General features: G+C 39.1%; 1 protein-coding gene across 1 annotated transcript in view; it reads right to left on the bottom strand.

Moving 5' to 3' along the window:
- The window catches only part of LOC124605701 (lysosomal alpha-glucosidase-like), a 130,351-nt gene that overhangs the window by 14,471 nt on the left and 97,978 nt on the right, over positions 1 to 17,902 (bottom strand). The window contains exons 14-15 of the mRNA XM_047137562.1: positions 17,670 to 17,754; positions 3,964 to 4,145 (exon numbers count right to left, since the gene is read on the bottom strand). Coding sequence (XP_046993518.1) covers positions 3,964 to 4,145; positions 17,670 to 17,754 — 267 coding nt within the window. The remainder of the gene's footprint in view (positions 1 to 3,963; positions 4,146 to 17,669; positions 17,755 to 17,902) is intronic.

The following is a 17,902-nucleotide window of genomic DNA, read 5'->3' as shown; positions in this document are numbered from 1 at the left end:
AAAACTTGGGTTTGCCAGCAAAAATGTTTTTGCTTTGTTTGAAGGGCACCCCCTCTTCCTTCATGATGTTTTGGGTAGAGTGATTCACCAACCAAAACCTGTAGACATTTCTATGGTTCCTCTCTTCAAAATATTTATTTGAAATATGTATTTTTTTTCTCCCCTCAGTGCAACTTGAATTCTGCCATTTTTACCAAAAAAATTCAGGACAGATAAGATTCTCCACTTGTGAGAGATCCCTTTAGTTTCATTCATACAAAATAGACCAAGGTTTTTGCATTCGGGAACTTCTCCCACCCTTTTACTCAAGCTCAGAACATTCCTCAGGTGAGGTATATTCTCTGAAATTCGGAGACTATAAAGTGCATTCTCCTTTTTATTCACATGACCCTGTGTCAGCCATGTATCAGCTCTTGCTGAATATTGTTATGGACAATATGGAAAACTGTCAAAACATGCCTTAAGCTACCAAGCATAATTTAGTACGCGGTAAGCATCTCATACATTAATATCAAATACAGACTACAAGTTTAAGATTGGGCCAATAGTACATATGACTGCAATTTCTAAACAAACCTTTCAACTGCATATCTAGACAGTTGTTGAAAGTGACATCTACTCTTAATAACTTATTAGGTTACAGCATAAATTTGTTGCATTTTCCCATAAGTTTAATAAATGCAACAGATAAAATGAGACTTTAGTCATACATAATACATTCTCCTTCACTATTTACAAGAGGCTGCCAATGCTGGGGTAACTTTTCCATTCTGTGACTGTAGAAATTATGTGGTTTTGAGGTGAAGAACTCATTGAACTATCCTCACAGCATATTTTCATCTGGAAATGCAGTTCCTTGAAAATTGTTCAATAGAGAGAGGAAAATGTGAAAAATCTGCAGGCACAAGACCAGGTGAAGAAGGTTGGTGCAGAATGTTCCCAACACAACTTTTGTACAGTGTTTTTTGCAAGTCTACGAGAATGTGGCTGAGTGCGATCGTGGCATAGCATCACTTCACACAATCTTCTTGCTGCTGTTCTTGGATTGCGTCTGCAAGATGTCTCAGTTGTTGTGGATAAATTATGGCAGTGATGGTTACACCTCAGGGAAACACCACACTGTCGCTGTTCCACCAGATGCATAACATTATTTTTCGTGGATGTACGCAGGTCTTTATACGAGGAGTTGCTGCTTTGTTTGGGCTCAACCATGCCTTTCTTTTCCTTATGATAGCATAAAGACACCAATTCTCATCACAAAATTCCAGTATTGTACGCACTAAAATTGACAATCTTCCTCCCCACAAATGAAAAAGAAAGGAGGGAAAAACAATACTGGTTTGTTATGTATGCTATGCTACACACCATATGGTGGCTTGCAGAGTGTAAATTCAGATTTATATGCAAATTTCACCACAAAGCATTAACTTTTCACAAACAATGATCTCTACATAAATCCATCCTCAGCAAATGGACCGTTGTTTTTCAAGTGTTGTAATCGAGAGGGTAAAATACACTCAAAACCACACATAAGTTTCTTACTCAATATTAGCTTCAAACCAAAACTGTTTCCTTCATCTTGGATCTGTCAACATCAGTCTCTCTTTTTCAGTGATGATGGAATTCACGCTCTCCGTAACTCTGTTTGTTCTAGAGTGTATGGAACTGTTGTCTCGTATCAAATTCAATCTAAGACTGGGACATTTAAATCGTGTAAGCAAGCGTTTCTTCGAGGAAAAAATGCCCGATGGACCAAATTGGATGAACATCAATTCAGATTCATGTATATTTTGCATAAAAGAAAAATATTCATAACTTTTCCCTAAACCATCAAATAGAAGAGTGAAAGAGTTATTTGATGTAGCATGTTTCAATGCTTGTATCTTCTCACTTTTATGAATGATATCTCTAGAAAAGTCATTCAGTTAAATGCTAAAATCAACAAAAGAAATCTGGAATACTTTTATTTAGTTCAGAACAAGATGAGAAAATTAAACTGGTCAAAAATTAAAATACACAGCCAGGAAAAAAAAAGTAATACATACTTTTCAAGGTTTCCAATTCATTCTAGATTATTGTTGCAACAGTGCATATCGAGTACATGAAATTAGTACATTTACAGATCAATAGCACGAGCAGTTCTGAGGTCCAGGTATCGAGCCATGCTGAAACTCTCATTTTAGTACACGGTGTAGCCACCACGGGCAGTAGCACAGGTGCTGACACCGGCATCCACTCGATCGTACAGATGGAAAGTACTGTCCTGGAACACATTAGTGTCACGCCTCATCAACCTGATCTCATAGTTCTGTAAGAGTTGTAGGCTGATGAGCTGCACGAGTCAGTTCCCGTCCCATCACATCCCACATGTGCCGGACTGGAGACAAGTCCGGAGATTGTGCTGGCCAGGGAAGATGCTGCGCGTGTTGCACAGCACAATGAGTTTCACAGGCAGTGTGTGGGTGAGCATTACCTTCTTGGAGCACCACATCACCTTCCTGTTGCAAGAATGGCAAAAAGGTGCGAGTAGAAGAAGTGCTAGAGGCGTTCGTGCCTACAGTCCCACTGCTAACAACCGGTCTGCAACATTTCACGTAGACACGTCTGGGCTCACAAGCCCTCTTATCTGTGCCGTGATATCTGCACAATCTGCCACTGCTGTCCTTATAATACGACAATTCCGTGACGGGTGCCTGTGCTGCGTGGATGTCCAGAACCTCATCTACGGGTGTGAGAATGCTCACATGGCCACTGATACCAGTATTGTTGCACAACTGACACAGCATGTCCAACTCGTGTGGCAGTTTTCTTAGACGACCATCCTGCCACTGTGAAGGCCACAATTTGACCCCTTTCAAACTCACTAAGTTGACTGTAGGAAGTACAAGTGTGTCTCCATGGCATGGTTACCTGCTTGCTTCACATATTACTCCACATTAAGCCTTCTGGTTGTGAGCATACATGCAGATGGTGTTCTGGTAGCTATGCCACTATGCTACCTGTAGGCAGACAATGTTGAAACCACTAATCCATACATCTACTATCACCCTCGTAGCATAAGCTGTCATCAGATCAAAATCAATGTCATCTTTCCAGGTGTAGTACTATTTTTTTTTTCTGGCAGTGCTTTTTCAACAGGTAACGGAAAAAGGGTTTGTCAATGAGCACATGAACTCATTCTTAAAGGACTGATAAGGACTGATTGGAGTCAAAATCCAATATTTCTGGTCAAGACTTTCATGAAGGAAAGCATTCCTTGCAGTTTTCTTGAATGGCAGCCCTAGATGCATCAAAATATATTTATTTACACAACTAGGTTGTTCCCTTGGATCTTTATCAAGAACTGGGGCCCAGCAGAGCAGGGCAGGGAATCAAGATTGAACAGTGCTTGAATGCAAATAAAAACCTAGCAATGTATATTAGTGTATCACCATTTGGTTTTAAACTGCAGTTTTCAGGATTTTATTTGCAGTCAACTGCTGATCACTCCAACCTTCCCAACTTCTGCTGGTTGGCTCTTATACACTCTCTGCCTGATAACTACAGCAGCTTCTCCTGCTCCTCCAGCATATCCTGAATACTTGTGGAGTCACAACATGATTCCTATTATACAATATCTTAAAATAAAATTTACTTATGACAAATAGCTATGCATGTGTGGCTACTACTGTCTTGTTTAAAGACACTTCTAGTTTGTCTTTATGTACAGGAGCGATAACTGAGTACTTGATAATGACTTATGGGTCCAAACATTTAGTGTAAAAAAATATGTTTTTAAGCAATTTGAACTGCTGTCCATTTTGTGCAGTAAATTCATAAAAATAAAGAGGAAATTCTGTAAAGAGACAGAGATATTTCTTTCTGTGCTAAAATAATGATATGACAAAAATTATAACTTCAGGTTATTCGACTCATTTAATAACTCTGATGGTAGTCACAAAAAGAAAGAGAAAAATACATTACCTATCTATGGTTGTCATGTTAGGAGCCTGTGTTGGTAGAATGCTGCCACCTCGAATAAAAATTGGTATTGTATCTAAAGGGGCATTGAAGGTGTACCATTTACCACTCGATTCCACACTTGTCAAGGTGTGTGAATCATACCAAAGCGCTGCTGGCAGATAGGCATCTACTGTAGTTGCACCCTGAAAGAAATGTTAATAATTAAAACAATCATCTACAGCAAAATGTTTTTGTGTACTGGAAGTATAAGGGAAAAAAGTCAAACACAACACTTTCTAGGAAAATTTATTTTGTCAATACAAATCCCCCCACCCAATGAACCATGGACCTTGCCGTGGTGGGGAGGCTTGCGTGCCTCAGCGATACAGATAGCCGTACCGTAGGTGCAACCACAACGGAGGGGTATCTGTCGAGAGGCCAGACAAATGTGTGGTTCCTGAAGAGGGGCAGCAGCCGTCTCAGTAGTTGCAGGGGCAACAGTCTGGATGATTGACTGAACTGGCCTTGTAACACTAACCAAAACGGCCTTGCTGTGCTGGTACTGTGAACGGCTGAAAGCAATAGCCATAGTTTTTCCCAAGGGTATGCAGCTTTACTGTATGATTAAATGATGATGGCGTCCTCTTGGGTAAAATATTCTGGAGGTAAAACAGTTCCCCATTCGGATCTCTGGGCAGGGACTACTCAAGAGGACGTCGTTATCAGGAGAAAGAAAAACTGGCATTCTACGGATCGGAGTGTGGAGTGTCAGATCCATTTATCGGCCAGGTAGGCTAGAAAATTTAAAAAGGGAAATGGATAGGTTAAAGTTAAATATAGTGCGAATTAGTGAAGTTCGGTGGCAGGAGGAACAAGACTTTTGGTCAGGTGATTAAAGGGTTATAAATACAAAATCCAATAGGCGTAATGCAGGAGTAGGTTTAATAATGAATAAAAAAATAGAAGTGTGGGTAAGCTACTACAAACAGCACAGTGAACACATTATTGTGGCTAAGATAGACACAAAGCCCCACAGTAGTACAAGTTTATATGCCAACTAGCTCTGCAGATGACGAAGAAATTGAAGAAATGTGTGATGAAATAAAAGAAATTATTCAGATAGTGAAGGGTGACGAAAATTTAATAGTGATGGGTGACTGGAATTCGAGTGTAGGAAAAGGGAGAGAAGGAAACGTAGTAGGTGAATATGGATTGGGGCTAAGAAATGAAAGATGAAGCCACCTGGTAGAATTTTGCACAGAGCACAACTTAATCATAGCTAACACTTGGTTTAAGAATCATGAAAGAAGGTTCTATACATGGAAGAACCCTGGAGATACTAAAAGGTATCAGATAGATTATATAATGGTAAGACAGAGATTTAGGAACCAGGTTTTAAATTGTAAGACATTTCCAGGGGCAGATGTGGACTCTGACCACAATCTATTGGTTATGAACTGTAGATTAAAACTGAAGAAACTGCAAAAAGGTGGGAATTTAAGGAGATGGGACCTGGATAAACTGAATAAACCAGAGGTTGTACAGAGTTTCAGGGATAGCATAAGGGAACAATTCTCACGAATGGGGGAAAGAAATACAGTAGAAGAAGAATGGGTAGCTTTGAGGGATGAAGTAGTGAAGGCAGCAGAGGATCAAATAGGTAAAAGGACGAGGGCTAATAAAAGTCCTTGGGTAACAGAAGAAATATTGAATTTAATTGATGAAAGGAGAAAATATAAAAATGCAGTACATGAAGCAGACAAAAAGGAATACAAACGTCTCAAAAATGAGATCAACAGGAAGTGCAAAATGGCTAAGCAGGGATGGCTAGAGGACAAATGTAAGGCTGTAGAGGCTTATCTCACCAGGGGTAAGATACATACTGCCTACAGCAAAATTAAGGAGACCTTTGGAGAAAAAAGAACCACTTGTAAGAATATCAAGAGCTCAGATGGAAACTCAGTTCTAAGCAAAGAAGGGGAAGCAGAAAGATGGAAGGAGTAAATAGAGGGTCTATACAAGGGCGATGTACTTGAGGACAATATTATGGAAATGGAAGAGGATGTAGATGAAGATGAAATGGGAGATACGGTACTGCGTGAAGAGTTTGACAGAGCACTGAAAGACCCGAGTCGAAACAAGGCCCCGGGAGTAGACAACATTCCATTAAAACTACTGACGGCCTTGGGAGAGCCATTCCTGACAAAACTCTACCATCTGGTGAGCAAGATGTATGAGACAGGCGAAATACCTTCGGACTTCAAGAAGAATATAATAATTCCAATCCTAAAGAAAGCAAGTGTTGACAGATGTGCAAATTACCGAACTATCAGTGTAATAAGTCACAGCTGCAAAATACTAACGCGAATCCTTTACAGACGAATGGAAAAACTAGTAGAAGCTGACCTCGGCAAAGATCAGTTTGGATTCCGTTGAAATATTGAAAAATGTGAGGCAATACTAACCCTACGACTTATTTTAGAAGAAAGATTAAGAAAAGGCAAACCTACATTTCTAGCATTTGTAGACTTACAGAACGCGTTTGAGAATGTTGACTGGAATACTCTCTTTCAAATTCTGAAGGTGGCAGGGGTAAAATACAGGGAGCAAAAGGCTATTTACAATTTGTACAGAAACCAGATGGCAGTTATAAGAGATGAGGGGCATGAAAGGGAAGCAGTGGTTGGGAAAGGAGTGAGACAGGGTTGTAGCCTATCCCCAATAAAGGAAACAAAAGAAAAATTCGAAGTAGGTATTAAAATCCATAGAGAAGAAATAAAAACTTCAAGGTTCGCTGATGACATTGTAATTCTGTCAGAGACAGCAAAGGACCTGGAAGAGCAGCTGAACGGAATGGACAGTGTCTTGAAAGGAGGATATAAGATGAGTATCAACAAAAGCAAAAAGAGGATAATGGAATGTAGTTGAATTAAATCGGGTGATGCTGAGGGAATTAGATTAGTAAATGAGACACTTAAAGTAGTAAAAGAATTTTGCTATTTGGGGAGCAAAATAGTTTGGACAAGAAGAGAATAGAAGCTTTCGAAATGTGGTGCTACAGAAGAATGCTGAAGATTAGATGGGTAGATCACATAACTAATGAGCAGGTATTGAATAGAATTGGGGAGAAGAGGAGTTTGTGGCACAACTTGACTACAAGAAGGGATTGGTTGGTAGGACATGTTTTGAGGCATCAAGGGATCACCAATTTAGTATTGGAGGGCAGCATGGAGGGTAAAAATCGTAGAGGGAGACCAAGAGATGAATACACTAAGCAGATTCAGAAGGATGTAGGTTGCAGTAAGTAGTGGGAGATGAAGAAGCTTGCACAGGATAGAGTAGCATGGAGAGCTGCACCAAACCAGTCTCTGGACTGAAGACCACAACAACAACAATGCAAATCAATCTACACAGTATAGCTATTTTCTTGTCTTCCTCACAAGTGCCACAATGGAAATGAGAAACAAAAAAAAATGTCAAATGAAGTAGTATGTGGGAAGTTCTCAGTGAGGTAGTGAAATACAGTGTTATCAGCCCAGAAGTATTTCTCAGTCTCTTTCAGGTAGCAGAAGAAAACTGCTAGTCTCACTCGAGGGGTACAAGCAGATACACAGAATCGATGGGGGTCCTTCGATCTGGAGCCGAGAGGACAGTCTCAACCAGAGGCTCCGTCAATTCTGTGATGATCTTAGTTGCAGATTTCTGGACCTGCATTACGGGGTGCAGAACTGTAGGACTCCCCTTTATAGGTCAGGGATGCACTACACAAAGGCAGCAGCTGCTCGGGCAGCAGGGTACTTATGGGGCACAGATGGGGATTTTTAGGGCTACCCAACAGTGTGAGCTCTTCTGATGAGTGCTCATCAGTCAATATGCAGAAACTGAAATCAGACTGGTTACAAAGTTACACTTCCAATGTCAAAATTTGCTGAATGATTCATAGCATTGTTCCAAAACTTACCACCCTCCAGGGAAGCTGATGAGCTCAAATTATCTTTGGAAACGAGAGCTAGATGAAACCAGAAGCAGAAAGCTTCAAAATATGAGGCATGGAACATGTATCTAAAAGGCAGGTAAGATGCCATAGGAGGGAGAGTATTCACTGCAACTGACAAAAATAGTCTATATATGGAGATCGAAATTGAGTCTAACCGTAAAGTTATCTGGACACGAGTAATCTGCCTAGGTGAACTACTCAAGTTAACCGTGACATTTTTTTACTGGCCACCCAATCCCATCATTAAAGTTGTAAAATCATTCACAGAAAGCCTAACCTCAGTAACGTTGACACATTCCAATCATGCAATATTAGTTTTAGGCAACTTTGACCAAATATAGACTGGGATATTTTTGGATTCATTGTAGATGGTACAGACAGAGAGTCTTGTGAAAACTCATGGGTAGATCACATAACTAATGAGGAAGTATTGAATAGAATTGGGGAAAATAGAAATTTGTGGCACAATTTGACTAGAAGAAGGGACTGGTTGGTACGACATGTTCTGAGGCATCAAGGGATCACAAATTTAGCATTGGAGGGCAGCGTGGAGGGTAAAAATTGTAGAGGGAGACCAAGAGATGAATACACTAAGCAGATTCAGAAGGATGTAGGTTGCAGTAAGTACTGGGAGATGAAGAAGCTTGCACAGGATAGAGTAGCATGGAGAGCTGCATCAAACCAGTCTCAGGACTGAAGACCACAACAACACCATGAAGACAAGACAAGACAAATTAGGGCTTGTATGGAGGCATATAGATAGTCATTTTTCCCTTGCTCAATTTGTTAGTGCATCAGGAAAGGGAATGACAGTAGAGGTACAAGGTACTATCTCCCATGCACTGTACAGTCGATTATGGAGTATGTTTGTAGATGCAGATGAATACAGTTTGCTCCTGTTTCTTCAGTGTGTACATTCAGTCCTTAGGAAAGGCCTGCAGTATACCCAATTACAGTGGCAGTAATCTCTTCTTTGTATTAAAAATATTTATCAGCCATAAATTTCTTTAGAAATGAAAGCAGGTCATAATCAGAGAGTGTCAAATTTGGTCATGAACTCATACTTCAAATCTCTGAGGTTTTCCATAACCTGAGCACTTTTATGAGCAGTTCCATTGTCCTGATGAAAGATTTTTTTTTGTTTTACTTTATGATGCACCACACTGCTCCAAGCCTGGCATGACAACAACAAAAGTTGTAAGTATAAAGCACTCACACGTACCACAACTTGTGATGATACTGTGGTTGCCTCCCCAGCTTTAAGCTGCATGGTGTCCATCCACGTTAAGTGTCACATGCAAAACACATCCTAAGAACCTACAAACAGCTATTCTTAACTATTAAACTATTATACAGGTTAATAATTTCAACAGTCATTCGTCAGCTAGGTAGACATAGGGTTACACACCACCCTAACAGAGCGATAAGCAAAACCACATATTTTGTCCTTCTGAGTCAGAAATGTGACAAGCCAAAACATATAACTGCAATTGTCAGCAGGGTGCAAAACACACTTCATGTTGTTCATAAAACAATGGACAAGATGGTGCAGGATTTGTTCCTGTTCCATTCACTACTGCTTGGACTGCTTGTTATATAAGTGCCATTAGCTTATGTTAACCCTGCATGGTTTGTGTTAGGAGTTGTTGTACATGTTCCAGCATTGAAAATCTACATTCTTGCCTAATTACAAAATTTTTCAAAGTCTGATTTCACATGTCACAGGTCCCAAGTCTCCACCACTTCTGTAGAAAGGTGATCTACTCAACACAAACAACACAGTTTATTCGTAACAAAAGGTAAATACAAGATGCTACTAGGAACAGTACACACTTTCTTAAATTCACATTTCCACACAAAAAACAGTCCAAGTCACATCAGAGCTCTGTATGTTACAACTGGAGTCCACCAGAATAACAGCATAGCCAATACAGTAACACTTGCGGCATGCACTCCACTGCTCACATCATAACAACACACTTACTCAAAATGCACTGTAAAGCTCTTTTCTCCCCAATATCATTTCTCCATAATTGTGAGAAGTAGGTTTAGTCATTACTGAACAACACTGTTACATTAAAATCGTGTTGGAAAACAGACTGACAGGAGCTAATTGTGGGTCCCATGATTATCTTCGAAGTTTGAAATTTATGTTTCGCGCAAATTATTGTTTTATATTTGATGCACTGTCATCACAGAGATTTCTGTCTTGAGGTCCAAAATAATGATTATCTTTGCTTATAATATTTCCTCTCACTGGAAGATATCTTGCGATCATTCACATTTTATTGAATGACATCCACTAAACAAATGTCCACTACACTGTACACAGCACCATTCAAGAATTATACAAATTAACAGGAAGTACGGAACAAAACCATACACTTGTCACTTTTTGTGTAGCTAATCAGAACCAAGATGGCCACCGAGTAAGATCACAGGTATTTTCTTCGTCCGCTAAAAGAACTTATTTAAGAGGTAATAGTGTCACATTTAAATTTTCTTTGTTTCGTATACTTGCTGTAGTGTCCTTTCTTGTCACACAACTGAATATTAGCGTCCCAGCAGTGCTTGTTCTTGAAAAAACTTGTTCTTCAGCTGAAGTCCCGATAACCGTGACATAATCCGAAATTTTGTGTGACAAACACAACAAATTATATTCAAGTTTTCTTGATAGTGCAAAATTCATTTAAAAAAGACTGCTACTAGTTTCAGCATTGTCTATTGTCACAATACAAGTGTAATTAAACGTTTCTAAATCATATTTAACTAACACCTTTCGTATTGTTTACTAGTTAGACAGACGCGATCTAGGCCTAAATTTTCCGAGTTATAAATGTTTAAAAACGTGACCAAACACGCCTCATAACGTAATTCTCTAAAACCAAATTAATTACAAATTCATTTTTCTGTCATTGTACCTTTAAATCAGTACAAAAAAACACCCAACGCAAATAAGACCTCTGTCGTTTTTTGTTTACACACAGCCAATCTCGCGTCCTTGACAAATTTAAAACATTCTTTATTTTTTCGAAATTGACCATGAGTGAGAAATGTGGGAGCTGTTATAGTGAGTAGAGGGATTTGTTGCCAATCTTGTAGGAAATATTTTCACTGGGGAGGATGCAGTGGGGAGAATGTTGCGAGAACAAAAGAGGCTCTCACTTGGAACTGCAGAGTATGCAGTAGGAACATTTTGATTGGGGGACAGGAAAGGAAAATCTGTGCCCTTCAGGAAAAGTTGGAGGAAGCAAGGAAGGAACTCATACGAATCAAGGGAGATAGGGGGGAGGAGGGTGGTTGGGAACTGGTAGCTGGTAGGAGGAGAGGAAGAAAGAGAACGTGATCTGACAGTTTTATCATCAACACCAAAAACAGGTATCTACCACTGCCAGAGTTAAGTGGAGATGAGCATCAGGTAGAACGAGGAGCAGGAAATGGGCAGCACACTTCAACCAAGGCCAAGAAGCCTAGGAATGTACAAAGTGTTAGGAAGAAGAAAGTGCTGCTGCTAGGTAGTAGCCATGGGCAAGGTTTAGGCCCTCAGTTACAGGAAAGTTTAGGGGCAGCATACCAGGTCACCAGTATCTTCAAGCCAAATGCAGGGCTTAGTTATGTGATGGAGGATCTAGGGTCTTTATGTGAGGACTTTACAAAAGAGGATGATGTAGTGATAGTGGGTGGGGCAGGAAACAGATTGGACAGGCATGGGGCATATGACATAGGTGGTGACCTGGACAAGATAGCTTCCCTAACTCATGGCACCAACATACGCTTTGTTGAGCTGTTCTGGTGTCAAGATCGACCACACCTTGATGCAGCTGAGAGGCAAATCAATGTGGGGTTAGGGATGGCTCTGAGGGCAGCCAACTTTGCTCATGTTTCTCTGGTGTCCGTTGGGACTATCAACAGATGGGGTTTCACTAGGCATGGCCTACACCTAAGCAGGACTGGGAAGGGAAGATTGGTACAGCTGATTCATGAAAGTATAGGGGCTGGATCTCGGGTCACACATGGTCAAATACCTGTTGTCATAGTAGGAAAAGTAGGTCTTTTTTAGGATAAATCCAGACAACAGGTTCCCCTGCCTAACGAGTATATCCAGCACTTTAAAAAATACTGAAACACTCACAAGACAGATTTTAACACCTCAAATATCACATATACCGGATGTCACAAAGAAAAACAAACCACTGGAAATAGTAACATGGGGCATTTCACAGACTTAACAATTCTCCATCAAAACGTGCAATCAATAAAAAATAAAAATACAACTATTAGAAGTTGAGCTCAAATCTCTGAACTGCACAGTAGTTTGTATTACTGAGAACTGGAGTAGACACAGAAATCCAACATGTAGATTTATCAAAGGCAAACTCTTACTGCAGAACTACATCAAGGGGTGGAGGATCATGCATTTATATCAGAAAAGGAACATAGTTCAAATCAAGACATGACCTCAGTACCGTAAGTGGAGAGAAACACTTTGAAATATCAGGTATTGAATTAACAGGGCTCGATATCACCAAGAAATTAATCATTTTGTGTGTGTATAGATCTCCCAGTGGTAGTGTGGACACTTTTTTCAATAAGTTAAAAGGTCAACAAAATTCTGTGTGGGGATATTAACATCAACACTAACATCACAAATGAATCCAGCAGCACCTTCATAAACATCCTTCAAATTTTGGGCATGTCCCTATTGGTCAATAGTGCAGCAAGGGTTACCACAACGACTTCATCAGTAATTGACCATGTGGCCACAAATACGGTCAGGGAAAAATGTGATGTAGCTGTAAAAGATCTCGAACTGTCAGACCATCTCTGTCAAATAACAACATTAAAATCAGGCATCGAATCAATCCCTAACTACAAGTCTACAAATGACATCTATCAGAAATCAAAATAAAAGATTTTTCAAAAGAACTAGAAAACAAAGCTGGGATGAAGTGTATAAGGAAACCAATGTGAATATGAAATTCTCTTTAAATTGAACTTTGAAAAAGCATTTCCAAAAGTTTGCATGTCTGTATCAACATCTCACAAAAACAGATGGATAACAGCAGGTATTAAGAAGTCCTCCTGAACACTTAAACACCTCAATTCCATGAAAAAGATTTGCAATGATCCAGAATTCTTAAATTTCTATCATAGATACAAAAATATCTATAGGAAGGTGCCGATTGCTGCAAAAAAGTCATTTAATGACAAAGTAATATATAATGCAGAGAATACAAGCAAAGCAGTCTGGGATGCTATAAAAAACGAAATGGGGAGAGGCAAACAAACACAGAATAACATACTGCTATGGGAGGGGGATAAAGTAATAAATGATCCGCAGCACTTAGCAAACTATGTAAATGAGCATTTTTCAAGTATTGCAGAGAAAGTACAGCAAAAATTCCCCCAAACAAATGTAACACCTGTAAATAATGTTGCACTAAATACAATGATGTTACTTCCAACCACAGAGAATGAAGTCAGTAAAACATTTAAGAACTAAAAAATAAAAAGTCAGTAGGCCTAGATGAAGTACCAATGTGTGTACTGAAACAATGCATAGGGATTATACAAGGCTCTTTAACAAATATAATAAATGAATCCTTCACATCAGGGGCATTTCCAGGGGAGTTACAACAGGCAAGAGTAGTACCTTCGATTAAGAAAGGTAATGCAGAAGACATAGAAAATTACTGGCCCATTTCCCTGCTGCCAGCATTCTCAAAAATAATAGAAGCAATTATGAAAGACAGATTAATGAATTACCTGAAAAAATACAATCTTTTAAGCAAATCACAGTTTGGTTTCCAAAGTGGAAAAAATATGGAGTCAGCCATAGTAGAATTCACAAAAGTTGTACTTGATGCTCTTGATAGAGATGAGTGTGTCACAGGCATATTTTTGGCTCTTTCTAAGGTGTTTGATACAGTCGACCACAAGATTCTATTAAATAAATTAGAAGCATTAGGAATAAGAAGAGTAGCTAATGACTGGTTTCAATCATACCTCACAGATAGGGTACAAAGAGTAGAGATAAGACATAGTTCAAATAGTTCTAAACATTTAGTAAAAACTTATCAGAACCAAAATACGTTAATATAGGGGTTCCGCAAGGTAGCATATTAGGACCAATACTGTTCCTAATATACATCAATGACTTTCCCAGTAGTGTTACTCACGGTGAAAAAATCCTCTTCGCTGATGACAGCAATATTATAGTCACTGAGAAAACAAGAGAACTCCTTGCCGAGAAAGCAAATGAAACTCTCAAGGAAATTTATGATTGGTCAACAAGTAATAAAGTGACATTGAACATAAAGAAAACTAATGCCATGAATTTAGAGTTTGAAGAGGAAAAATGACAATGTTAAATTAAATGTAGATGGCACCTCTATAGGCTGTGTTACAAATGCAAAATTTCTAGGAATGAATATTGATTCTCAGCTGAAGTGGTGTGGGCACACAAAGATACTTGCAAACAGAATGTCATCAGCATGTTATGCCCTTAGAATCCTATCATCAGTGTGTAACACACAGTCTCTTTTAGTTACGTATTATTCATATGTACACTCAATTCTTAGCTATGGCATTCATTTTTGGGGAACAAATGCACAAAATATGAACACAATTTTCAAACTCCAGAAAAGAGCCATAAGAACCATAACCAAAAATGGTAGTTGAGCTTATTGTAAAGGTCTGTTCAAAACAATGGGGATTTTAACTGCTCCATGTGAATATATTTACCAATCAGTTATATACATCAAAAATAACATTAGTAATCAGAATGAGATTTTCACTCTGCAGTGGAGTGTGCGCTGATATGAAACTTCCTGGCAGATTAAAACTGTGTGCCCGACCGAGACTTGAACTCGGGACCTTTGCCTTTCGCGGGCAAGTGCTCTACCAACTGAGCTACCGAAGCATGACTCACACCCCATCCTCACAGCTTCACTTCTGCCAGTATCTCATCTCCTACCTTCCAAACTTTACAGAAGCTCTCCTGCGAACCCTGCAGAACTAGCACTCCTGAAAGAAAGGATATTGTGTGGAGACATGGCTTAGCCACAGCCTGGGGTATGTTTCCAGAATGTATGTCTGCCAGGAAGTTTCAATACTAATACAAATTATTTTCGGGAGAATGGTTGATTGGTAGAAGCTGACCCATTGGAAGATTAGTTTACATTCCAGAAAAACCATAGGAATATGTGAGGCAATGCTGACCCTACATCTTCTCTTAGAAAAAGGCCAAAAAAGGAAAACTTACACTTAGAGCATTTGCAGATTTAGCAATAACCTTTTGACTAAGTGGACTGGAAAACACACTTTGAAATTCTAGAGGCTGAGTGGATAAAATACAAGGAGTGAATGATTATCTTCAATGTGTACAGAAGCCAGATTGCAGTTATAAGAGTCTGGAAATGAAAGGGAGACGAGATACTGGCAGAAGTAAAGCTGTGAGTACCGGGCGTGAGTCGTGCTTCGGTAGCTCAGTTGGTAGAGCACTTGCCCGCGAAAGGCAAAGGTCCCGAGTTCGAGTCTCGGTCGGGCACACAGTTTTAATCTGCCAGGAAGTTTCATATCAGCGCACACTCCGCTGCAGAGTGAAAATCTCATTCTGGAAACATCCCCCAGGCTGTGGCTACGCCATGTCTCCGCTATATCCTTTCTTTCAGGAGTGGTAGTTCTGGAAGGTTCGCAGGAGAGCTTCTGTAAAGTTTGGAAGGTAGGAGACAAGATGCTGGCAGAAGTAAAGCTGTGAGTACCGGGCGTGAGTCGTGCTTCGGTAGCTCAGATGGTAGAGCACTTGCCCGCAAAAGGCAAAGGTTCCGAGTTCGAGTCTCGGTTGGCACACAGTTTTAATCTGCCAGGAAGTTTCAACATTAGTAATTTCTGCACAAACAGCTCTGTCCATGACCATGCAACAAGAGAGAGACTCAACTTACATTCACAAATAAAAAATAAACATAAAACTCAAAACAGCATTTTCTACCAAGGAAAAAAACTGTACAATAAATTATCAAAAGAGATTAAAGAAATTGCAAAATTACACTTATTTAAAAAGGCAGCTAAAAAGTACCTGTTATGCAATACATTTTATACATTGAATGATTACTTAGCTAAAACAGAGTAGGGGTTTGATTAAAAAAAATGTTATACAAATAAATAATAATAACAATGATTATAAAATATTCAACATTTCACATAACACCTTCACTTTATGCTTTTTCCTTCTTTTTTCCTTTCTAGAAATACTTACCCCCAAGCTATGAATAGCACAATACTAACATCTCTTCCTCTTTCTGAGCAAAACATCTCGCTCAGTATGGAGGGATGCTGACCCACCATTTCAGAATAGCAAATGGGAAGTTGCAGTACAGAAACTGGCCCAGAGATCACCTGTGTGTGTGTGTGTGTGTGTAGTGAGTGAGTGAAGTATTATGAAACAATGTGTGTATAGTGTGTGCAGTGACTGATAGTGAGCTACGTGTGAACAATGTGGCATTACATTATTTAATAAGTTATTTGTAAAAATAAGTATTGTATACCAGGAGTAAATCTAATGATTGTCTCTAACTGCAAGTCTGTAAATATATGTGTGTACAAATTAGCTTATTTTAAATTGATCTAAATTTGCAAATACTTTGACATGTCCTATATCCTTGTAAAAAGATATCTACGGATGAATAAAGCTGCTGATGCTGATACTACTACTACTACTACTACTACTACTACTACCACTACTTTCATTCTTAATGGACAGCAAAACCATGTTCAGTGTTAAGGCCTCAGCCACGGCTGATGCAACATGTGTGGATAACTCTTTCCATACAGTTCTTCGGGGCATGCTGTTATCATGTCAGATATAATTTTTGGGCTACTTGTACGTTGGAAGTCGCTTTAAATCTTTTTCTGTTGCTCTGGAGCATTGGGAGATGCGTTTTACACATTCTCAAGTCTCAGCCACACACTTACCTATACACCTTCTCATGTCAGAAATTTCATGACTATTTTCGCGAGCTTATGTATTTCATTCTCTGAAAAATTGTTAGTAAGTTACTCTTGTGTTTATAAACACTGAATGCAATTTTCATGTTTCCCACATTATGTATGTTAAATGTCAATTAAAAATTACTTCTAAATCAAGTTTTTGGTTTAATACAACCCTTATAGCTACTCAAAGTAGCATTATACTCCACTCTAAGTTGCGTGAACCCATTGTAAGGTTATTTTTTGATGGAGATGTGTCAAATGTACTTCCATGTAGCTTGACAATAAGCTTCAAGAATAGACATTATTTTCAGTTTATTTATCACTTCCAAAAAAGGGAAGTGAAATCTCCTTCTTTCTACAATTTCTTTTAATGTGTCCAGAATGAGATTTTCACTCTGCAGCGGAGTGTGCGCTGATATGAAACTTCCTGGCAGATTAAAACTGTGTGCCCGACCGAGACTCGAACTCAGGATCTTTGCAAAGGTCCCGAGTTCAAGTCTCGGTCGGGCTCACAGTTTTAATCTGCCAGGAAGTTTCTTTTAATGTGCTTTTCTTAACTGAAATTCATGCCCCCAGAGACTGAAAAGAAAATTCAGAATTACTTTTCTGTTCAGTTACTTTACAAAAATTAATTGTTTGAAATTAAGGCCTTCCTTTGTATGTTAGTGGAAATCTGTTAAGATCAGTTTTTGCTTTTGAATCAGATTCAAATTAGGACAAATTAAATTAGCATATTTACCTCTTCCAGAACAGGAACAATCATTAGACTTGAACCCCACAAAAACTGCTCATCCAAACTATGGGTAGCTGCATCCTGCACAAATCTGCAAAAAACAACCCAGATTTCACACATTTTTACAGGCAGCTACTAGATGGCACTACTGGTATGTAAAACATTGTTACTGTTTAACAATTTGTCATTTGTTATTGCAAAAACAATAACAGCTCATAAACTGGCCGAATAATATGTTT

This window comes from Schistocerca americana, chromosome 3 (genome assembly GCF_021461395.2).
Source record: "Schistocerca americana isolate TAMUIC-IGC-003095 chromosome 3, iqSchAmer2.1, whole genome shotgun sequence".
Classification (NCBI taxonomy): Eukaryota; Metazoa; Arthropoda; class Insecta; order Orthoptera; family Acrididae; genus Schistocerca; species Schistocerca americana.
This window is presented reverse-complemented; position numbering and strand designations above follow the sequence as displayed.